We start from the raw sequence: 10,031 nt of genomic DNA, 5'->3' as shown, positions 1-10,031 counted from the left end.
AGTCAGCACACAGCACAAAGGTAGGACAGGTGGACTCCCACCTTGGCAGCCCTCAGCTGCACGTGGTACAAGGCATTTCAGTGGAGATGTATCCACGTTAACAAGAAGGGAGCAGAACGTGTTTGTAGCTGGAAACTTACTGTGTGCAGAGGAGTCATGGTTGGAGGTGGCAGGGCAGCAGAGAACTGGGACACCTTTACCCCCAGCCATCAATGTTTAAGCAATTACCAAAAAGGTATCAACCTGAGGTAACAAATAAGGCTCCTCCAGGAAACACAAGCAAGAGGGATAGCAACATCCTACAGTTGTTCCTTCAGCAAATGGCTGCTGTGAGGTAACATGGACACTGCTGCCATGTGCAATGGACAAGAGGAGTATCAGGTCTGTGTGTGACCAGGCATTAATAATTATCACCACTGCAACTCTCAGAGCAAAGCCTCCATCCCCAGGAAGCACAAGAGCAAAGGGAACTGTGATAACAGTGACAAGAGAGCAAAAGCATTTGAAATTCTCATCCTTTAATGGTCAATGATAACTTCTGGCTGGTTCTGTGTAATACAATTAAACAATATACTTAATTGTTTCCAAAAAAAAAAAAAAAAAAAAAAGCAGCTCTCACACCCCCTCTTTCTATTGCTTTATTTCATCCACATTCCGCTGCTGGATTGGACTCCCCTGGCCTAACATACGGATCTCAAGTCATCACACATCCACATCTCAAGTGTAACGAAGAACTGAAAAACCTTGGTGCACCAGTGATTTGTTATTTGAAAAATAACAGCTCTATTAAACCAAATCCTTCCCAGTCTCCACTGCTTCTCAAAGAGGAAAAACAAAATGTTACTGTGGGAGTCTTAATACACTTGTCTTTGTGGGTTTCTCTCTTCCCTGCTGAAGTCATACAGCATAGAGTTCATAGATCTTCTTTACACAGTACACCAGGGCAGCGAGTGCTATCGTGTTGTGCAGTCTCTTTCTGTGCAGGTCGTCCTTCCTCACCAGCACCACGGGGGTGGACGAGGTGAGCGTATGCAGGGGCAGGCGGGAGAGTTTATAGGCATCGTACTCGACTTGGTACTTGCAGCAGGGATCAAACTGCCACGAGATCCCGTAGAGGGTGCAGCAGGCCACGCTCAGCACTCCAGCGGGCAGGGAGATGTAGTGAGAATAATCTACTGGAAGTGCCAGGGGGGTGAAGAGGCAGGTGGTGCCCGCCAGCACGGCCGTCTTGTGCAGGCAGTTCCCGACGGTGATCCATCGGGCCGTCTCGTCCCCGATGCGCGTGGGCTCTATCACGATGTACTTGTACTGCGCTTCCAGGGCCTGCTCCAGCTCATACTCAAACTGGTCCTGAGCATTCTCCCCGTTGTAGATCTCGTGCACAATGTAACAGTCCGTGGAGGACAAGGTGACCCTGTTAACGGGAAACTCGGAATTAAAACGACAGAGCTTAAGGATGGACTGTTCACCCACCCGGCTGTGAGAGCAGCAGAGAAGTGCCCCAAGTGAGGGCAGCCCCTCAAGGTCAGGCACTGCCTGTGTTCCACAATCAGCAGCTTTTTCAACTCAAGCTTCATTTCACATCAGCTCATTACACCTACTGTACAATAATTCATCCCAAAATAAGGCAACATATTTTTCTTACCTTTTCCTGACTTGGGAGATATAAAGCAATTTGAGAAACAGGATCTTGTTGACAGTCCTAAAATGGTTCCTCACACTGATACCCAAGCGGTTTCTCTGGAGACAGTGGAAGTGTCACTCACACCTTAGTGACCACAATGCCCCACTGAACAAACCACACAGACTTCAGGAGTTTTCATAGAAAATAAACCCAGCAGCTCATCCATCAAGAGAACAAAATGCATTGGAAGGTTTTGAGAGAGGAAGCATCTCTAGATGAATACGTTTGCTTTCACCCCACAATAGTTACCTCCTTGCCACTGATGAAGCTTGATATTTAGTCCTCCATAGTAAACCCAACCTAGTAAATCCATAGCAAATCCAACAAGGATGGCCAAGATACATTGCTGAAACAAGGTGAGGAAGGCAGCAGAGCACTCTGTTGCAGAACACTCCCTTTCCTGACGTAGGATGCAGCAAAGCAAGAAAGGAACATTTTTAACCCAGACACACTTTAGCAGTGAAGAAAGAGCTGCTCGTGTTACCTGGGAGCACATTCCCTACTGACAGGGGATTCACGGGACTTGTATTGGAGCAGGAGCTTTTAACTACCTGAAATCACATCAGTTTCCACCTTCCCTTCACCCTCCACCACATCACCACAGCTGCAGCCACATTCATGTACAGACTGCTAAGAAACAGGATTATGACTGCTCACCTGCCCTCAGAAAGGGTAAAAACCTATCCATTAGAACACAGCAAAATCCTCCCTTCTAAGCAGAAATGACTATTTCTGACATACTCGTGTTTAACCAGAGCAAAACTGAGCACGTGGCCTCTCAAGGATAAAAATATCTAGCAGATTCCTTTAGCAGAAAGAGAACAAATCACACACACGTTTGACCTAATCTCAGCAGACAAAACAGCCTCATCCTAACAGCATTTAGACCCTCCTGATACCAGGAGGAAAACACTGCTGATGTGGAGAATGGAAGGAGCACTTTTTGCTCCATTAGTGCAGCGGTACTTATGTGCATGCACTGGAAAATAAGGGAGAAAAATACACATTCACAAGCTGCTGTTGCCAAACATTATCCTTAATGTGCAGCTCCACTCATGCTGCAAAGGGGATTGAGCAGTGGCCAGCTGTAATCAAGAATATTGTTAAATTACAAGCTGTTGCCAGAAGTAGCTGCGTTTGTAACAGCAGCAAACATCAATCAGCAGGACGGGAGAGGCACCACCCTCTCCCAAAGCAGAGTAATAAGCAATTTCATTAAAAGTCTGGCTGGAATTTATATAACCCACAATGAAAACTCAACTTACAAGGCAGTTATTGAGTTCTCTGCAGTGCACTTCCCCCTTGGCCTGTTCATGGGTAGAAAGAAAAATAAAAATCCACCTGAATTCCGTGTATGCCAGGGGCTTCTTCAGGGCCATCAGCTTGTCAGACATTGTTTGGGAAGTTACCATTAACTCTTTCAGCACAGGATGTGGTGGGCTCTGATGTTCTGTGGTGAATTGGAAGGTATTTAAAGAAAAAAATTTAAAGAAAGCACCTATATAAGGAGTTTCTAACAAAGAACCAGTTAAGCAGGTGTTACACTGACATTAAGGACACTGCTGGTCATGGCTGCTGCCAAGGACTCTTCTTCTTGGTGGCCCAAGTGCAGCTTCTTCTGAATCAAAAACTCCAGTTTCATTACAAAAGACATGCTGAGACTTAAGGTAACTCTGCACACCACCACCCAGACTATGTGAAACCACTCACTAGGGCATAATGACTTCATGGAAAAGCTATTGCTGAAAGGCATTTTCGAGCTGGAAGCTGACCCAGTGCTAACACAACCCTCCAGATAAAATTAGTATTTCCTACCAAGGAGCACTTTCAGTGTGTTGTAATACTTAGGAACATGCAGATGGGTCTGCAAGACAGAGAAACACAATCTAAATTCAACTAAGAACTTCCCAGAGGCTTAGGAATAGCACAGTGGCCTTGTCACTCCAGGATCTCCTGCCATCAGTGGGAAAACACACATGAAGAGAGCCCATTCCTTCTCTGCCTGTACAGGAGCCATGGGAACTGGGCTTCCAACTCCAGGAATTCAGTAACTACATTACATGGGATTTTTCCAGGCTCAGCACCAGGACAGGTGGCATTAACCCATCAGCCTCACTTCTCCTTATTCAGATCTCCTTGCTGTCCTTCCCTCTGAAACACCTGACAAGAGAGCAGGAATCCAACAAATTGGCCAGAGGCAGCACTGTCCATCTCCAATGGAATCTTTTGGCTCGCCAGGCTCTGGGGCTTTATAACAATAAAGTCAAGAAAAGCACAATCCTCCTATGCCAAAACAAGCAGGATTTAAAGTATGTTCTGTTGGAAAAGAAAAACCACTGGCAACTAAGCTGCACAGAGGCTTCATCCCTGAAAAAGTCTGTCCCCCTGTCTGTGCTTTTTCCTCAAATTAGTCATCTAAAAATCAGAATAAATCTGTATCACAGTGCTGAAGCTGCAAATGGCAAAACAGATAATCCAAAAACAACAACAAAGAACGAAAAATTAACTGCTCAAACAAGAGGACACATGAAGAGTTAGCAAGGCAAGCAGCAAGTCTCCATTTCTGTGCAGAGAAGTGGGGTTACCACGTATTATTTCCACACAAGAACTGGCTGCCCCCAGAGCAAGAAAAGCTGAAAACTGGTTTGATTTCAGATGATACAGAAAAAGACAGAGATGAGATACGTGGGCTTGAGGAGGTTTCAGCTGAGTAGGAGCGAGGACCTGAATGCACAGAGTCGATCTCTCCTGACACAGCCTTTCAATTGAACACAGCAGCTGCAAACCAACAAAGCCAGTCAAAGCAATTGGATTTGCTCAAACACTGGAGGCCACGGCATTTGCCTTTTGGAGCTTGTCACCCACCCCCTGGCCATGACAAACACAAATGCAGAGCTGTGCAAGCAACTCTGAGCTGGCATCAAGTCATCAAGTGTGGGGATTTTGTATAAACTCTGTTTTATTGAAAAGAATAGTAAATAACCAGAGAGCACCTAGTTCCAGAAGACATAAAATGCTGCCTGGTGTTCAGAAGCCCATCAGGATGTTTACTAGACAGACCAGAACCTAAAAGCAGTTGTTATTACTGAACCAAATGATTTTCCAGGACCTGTCTCCCCACCCCAAAAAAGAGGGCTAAGTTAACAAGTTGTACAGTTGTTCTGTAAGAATAATTCTGGACCTTATATCCAACTATTTGTTCTATTGCAGCTTCAGGCTTTCTATACTTGAGAAATTTTAGTGTCTCATTCCAGCTGCAGAATGAATGCCTAGGTGGGGAAATGTGACAGAACTCTGAACTATTCGGCACAGCAAGATGTAAATCACTTAAAAATCACCAATGTCAAATTTTGGTATTGCCAAAGTTTTAAATAAGGAATCCATTGTTAACAGACCTACAGCAGCAGGAGGGGCAGAAGTGTCTGTGTTAGCTATAGGGCAAGGTTCAAATTACATTTGGATTGTCTTCCTAACATGGGAATATCAGAGAGCACCAGGAGAGGGGTGCTGCAGCTGCTGAACAATAGCAGCTCCAGCAGTTCATAAAATCATGGAATGGTTTGGGTTGGAAGGGAACTTAAAAGACCACCCAGTTCTACCCCTTGCCATCGGCAGGGACACCTTCCACTATCCCAGGTTGCTCCAAGCCCCGTCCAACCTGGCCTTGGACATTTCCAGAGATGGGGCAGCCACAGCTTCTCTGGGCAACCTGTGCCAGGGCTTCACCATCCTCACAGGGAAGAATTTTTCCCTAAGTTCCAGCCCTCAGAGCAGCTCCATTTCTGTGCCTCCAGCTTGGAACAGGCTCCTGAAAACAGCAACTTGCTGCTTCAATTCAATTCAACGGAAGTTTCAATTTGATAGTTTTTTTTCCTGTGGATAAAGAAATAACATTCCAGGAGGAAGCACAATGGCACTCCATGTGAAAAGACCATCAGTTTTGCCAGGTGCCAACTGGAAATGGGAGAAACAAAGGAACAGAGTGCTGAGAACAGGGCACGTAAAAACATCCTGGGAGAACCCCCAGCCTCCTCCTGCCACTGCTCACCTGCCTGAGCCTCCCAAGTTTGTTGCCCTCAGCCTAATGGCATTCCTCAATCTGCCAGACAGAGTTTTGGTGAGGGTTTCAAGTCATCCAACTATCTCAGTTCTGCAAAATGCTCAGGATCACACTTAGAAACAACCTCAAGCTGCACAAAGCGCAGGTACAATTCTGGGCAAAAGAAAGTTTCTTTTAAACCCCTCCCCTAACACATAAGTCGAGTTTTATTAAAGTTTTTTTTTAAAACAGGAGAATATTCCTGGGCAACAGTATTGCTCAGAGCACCAAACAGGCAATCAGATTAACTGCAAATGAAGACCGGTCTGATCAATAGTTAAGACAGTAAGAAAGGAAAGGCTTGCAGCAGTGTGATAAGATGTGTCACAAACAGCACACAGAGTCTAGTTCAGCAGTGCAAGAGGGGCTTTGTGCTGGTTGTGCAGGTGATCTGCAAAACAAAAGACATTCTAGATGGCCAGAGTATGTCTGTGGGCATTGTCAGCCTCTCAGCCAAGCTGGAGCAAGTCGACAGAGTCGAGGCATGACAAATTCAAACACTAAACTTCCCTCCCTCCAACATAAATCCTTCTTGAAGAAATTTAATTTAATTTCGAGATTAAGGAATGAGCTGTGGACTGGCTTTAATTCTCAGTGGAAATATTCCACCTCCAAGTCATATTCACGAGTGTGCCCCTACTCAGGGTATGGTGCACGGAAAGCACTAACATGTCCCAGCTCAAACACCTGGGGAATTGTTTCTCTGCTGAGTGCCCCCACAATCTTCCAGGCCTGGGGCCTTAAGAAGGGCATTAAAGCAGAGGAAGAACAGGAAAAGCTTAGCAATAAAGCAAGACCTTAGCTCAGAAGATGCACCTTAAACACAAATAGGAAAAATGACAGGACAACACTGGGGAGATGGTCAAGCAGCCTCAACAAGGGACCAGAACGTTCCCTGAACCCTAAGGAAAACATCACCAAACCATAACAACAAACTCCAGCCCCTGGACAACGAGGAGGTGTCAATTTTAAGTCAACTAATGATTAGCCAAGCTGATGGAAATAGGTCAATCATTGCTGCAAGCAGAGTACCAGAAATCTGAGCAGTGCAGGTAGTGAGAGAGCTCAGTAAGGGCAGAGAGGAGCCAGTGCAGGCAGCGGTGATGACATGAAAGCTGTTCTTTCCAGAGTTTGTCAGAACATCTCCCAGGGGAACAAACGACACGCTGTCCACTGCCTTTTATACAAACACACCCAGTACAATCCAGTGTCTGTTCTGTATGAAAAAGTTGTTTTGGTCTACAGATCAACAATTCCCTTTAGACAGTCTCCATTAAAGAGTCTATCCAGAATGAAGAAAAACAAATATTTAGTTGGTTCGCTTCAGTGTTTTTGGTTTTTTTTGTTGACTGTTATTATTTCACCACCAGAGCCAGCTGGAGTTAACAGTCAGCATCCTTTGAAATTAATGTCCTTACATTCACTCCTAGCGAGGAAAGTGCTTTTTGACCAATTACAGACTTTTCTGTATCAATAAAGCCATTTATGAAGGGATTCAGTCTCCACAGATAGAGTTGCTGGTCTTTTTTTTATATATATATTTTTAAATGAAAGCTGCTCTAGTCTCACAGCAGACAGGATTTTATTCAGTACTGAGTCTCCTCACACCACCTCCGGCACACAGATGCCTTTTAGACCGTCTGGCTGACAACTACAAACACTCCTTGAAGCAGCTCAGTTACGAGGAAAACTGGATCAGCATATTCAGTTCAAAGGAATGTGTCTTTGGACAAGAATCCTGCCCAGAGTAAGAAAACTGTATTCACCCTATAAAAAGCACATGTCATCATGTGATGACATCAGGTCTGTCAGCGCTGCCTGTACACAACCTGTGCTGCAGCAGCCAAACGAGACAGGCAGGTGTGATTTGGGATCAGCCTCTGATGGAGAGGCAGAGGCCCTGTCATGTGTATCTCCTGCTCTGCAGCTGCCAGGAAGAAGCAGCACCTCGCTGTCGTCACCCAAAACATCATCCTCCATCACGTTTGTACAGAGTGACACCTAAAAAACCACCATCTCTTTTGATGGAGATTGTGAAACGCTGCTCAGTGGTGGATCTGTTCTGTTCCATCTCCTTCTCACTGGCAAAGGAAAAATAATATATGCAGCAGGTTCATGGAGTGACTCGTGTTTATGAATATTTTTCATCATAAGATCAAGAGCAATCACAGCTTTGAAAACAAATCACCTCAAACAACAATTACTGTACAGTTCACAGATGAAGTTACACGGCAAGAACTCACTTTTAAGTCTGCGTCAGTTTTCACCCTGGAAGAATAATTTTTATTGAAGTTATTAAGTGCTCTTTTCCATACCTTTTTTGTGCCCCCCCTTCTCTTCTGCTGAGAGGACAGGTCTGTGCCACATGAAAAAATCCCCATGAAAACTCCACACCTCCCGTGCTGGGGCAGTGCCAGCACTGGGTGCAGACAGCTTTACCACTGTGGTATTCTTAGCTGTTTATATGAACCACACTGATGCAGAAATTCCATTGGCTCTTCCAGTACAATTACTTTTGAATTCCCTGAACACAGACAGCATTCCTGCAATTCACATCAGCGCCAGAATTTTGAGGGCTACTTGTGGCTCTCCCTTGGCTGTGTAGATTCAACACCATCAAAGCAAATAGTGCTGAATTGCAGTAAGGGAACAAAGTGAAGGAAAAGCCACAACAAAAATTAAGAGGGATATCATAGTTTCTAGTTAAGAGGGATATCAGAGTTTCGAGGTGAGGCAGCAGGACAAAAGAAAACTCACAAAACACTGCAGCAGCTTTCAGCAGCTGCCGGTTGCATCAGTCAGCCCTGGGGCAGGACAGAAAAATGCCAACGTCAGGAAATGCAGGATAAACCCAAACATTTTCAGCAGGTGGAGAACTGTGCACACATATTTTTAAAGTAGCTCAATGAGACACTGTCTCGAGATATGCCAGGGGAGGCTTATAGGTCGGACATGAGGAAGAATTTTTTCCCAGAAAGGCCGACTGGAAGAGGCTGCCCAGGGAATGGTGGAGTCACCGTCCCTGGAGCTGTTTAAGGAAAGACTGGGTGAGGCACTCGGTACTCTGATCTGGCTGAGAAGGTGGTGTTCGGTCACAGGCTGAACTCGACGATCTCAGACGTCTTTTCCACCCTAAGTGATTCTGTGACATTTCTTTCTGTCTCTTTCTTCCCATTTTAAAGTTACCGATTCCCAAACTTCCACCGCTGCTCCGCGGGCAGTCCCAGCCTGCTCTGGCGGCTCTCCCGCCCCAGCGGCAGCAGCAGCGGGCGAGGTACCGAGCCCCGCGCCCGCCGGGCCCCGGCAGAAGGAGGTCACCCTGGAGGACTCGCCGCTCCCTCCCCGCCTTTAAAAATAGCCGTGGACGGAAGGAGCCTCCCGGGGCCGGCCCTCCTCCTCCCGGCCCCGGGGCCGCATCCCGCCACGGGCAGCGCCGCCGCCTTCGCCCCTCGGGCGGCGCTGACCTTCCCCGCCCGCGGCCGCCCCTCCAGCCCCGGCCCCGCCGGGCGCCCCCGGCCCCTCCGCGGCCCCGCGGGGCCGCGTCCCGCGCCCGCCCCGCCCGGCCGCGCTCCCCTCGCGGCGCCCCCGCCCTCGCCGCGGGGCCGCGGGGGGCCGCGGGGAGCCGCGGGCGGCGCGGCCCCGATCCCCCCGCCGCCCCTCGCCCCGTTCCCCCGCCGCCCCCTCACCTCTCCCGGCCGCCGCCGCTGTTGGTGCCGCCGGGGCCACCGCGCCTCCTTCCCCACGCCGCCATCTTGGAGACACTCGGCTCGCAAATGTCTCCGCCGGCGGGCCGCGGCCGCGCTGCGGTGCCCGACGGGAGATGTAGTGCGCGAGGGCGGCGGCGGCCGATGCGCGGGGCGGGATCAAACCAGAGATGGGACTACAAGTCCCATGGTGCTCCGCGCTACCGCGCGGCCGCGCAACCCTCTGGGGTGTGTAGTCCCCCGGCGGGAACGGGGGCGGTGGGGTCGGGCGGGCACCGCGACGGGACCCCCGGGGGACCCCCGGGCACAGCCCCGGGCTCCGGTGGCGGGGCACCCCGCGGGGAGCTCGGCTCGGCCCCGCCGACCGGGATCTGCCGCCGGAGCGAGCCGGCCGTGGGAGGGGCGCGGCGGCGAGTCCCGGCCTGCCCCGCGGCCCCGCCATGAGGGGGTGCGGCCGGGCCGCGCCGGGAGCGGCGGCTGAGGGTCGGCAGAGTTCGGCGACCTCAGCATTGCCTCATGTTGCTGCTCCGAAAGGACCAGGTGG

General features: G+C 48.9%; 1 protein-coding gene across 1 annotated transcript; it reads right to left on the bottom strand.

Annotated features, from left to right (window-relative positions):
- Nucleotides 1-501: 501 nt before the first annotated feature.
- TMEM11 (transmembrane protein 11) lies at nucleotides 502-9,619 on the bottom strand. Its single transcript, XM_064673265.1, has 2 exons — nucleotides 9,470-9,619; nucleotides 502-1,414 (listed from the first exon to the last, which is right to left on the bottom strand). Exons 1-2 carry the CDS (start codon nucleotides 9,532-9,534, stop codon nucleotides 898-900), a joined length of 582 nt encoding a protein of 193 aa, XP_064529335.1. The 5' UTR covers nucleotides 9,535-9,619; the 3' UTR covers nucleotides 502-897.
- Nucleotides 9,620-10,031: the final 412 nt, after the last annotated feature.

Source organism: Pseudopipra pipra, chromosome 16, assembly GCF_036250125.1.
Source record: "Pseudopipra pipra isolate bDixPip1 chromosome 16, bDixPip1.hap1, whole genome shotgun sequence".
In the NCBI taxonomy this organism is placed as follows: domain Eukaryota; kingdom Metazoa; phylum Chordata; class Aves; order Passeriformes; family Pipridae; genus Pseudopipra; species Pseudopipra pipra.
Note: the sequence above shows the minus strand (reverse complement) of the source record. Positions and strands in the feature narration are given on the sequence as shown.

Coding starts and splice junctions, on each gene's coding strand:
- TMEM11 (XM_064673265.1), bottom strand. CDS start 9,534: ATGGCGGCGTGGGGAAGGAGGCGCGGTGGCCCCGGCGGCACCAACAGC. Junction 1,415..9,469: donor AGCGGCGGCGGCCGGGAGAG/GTGAGGGGGCGG, acceptor TCCCGTTAACAG/GGTCACCTTGTCCTCCACGG.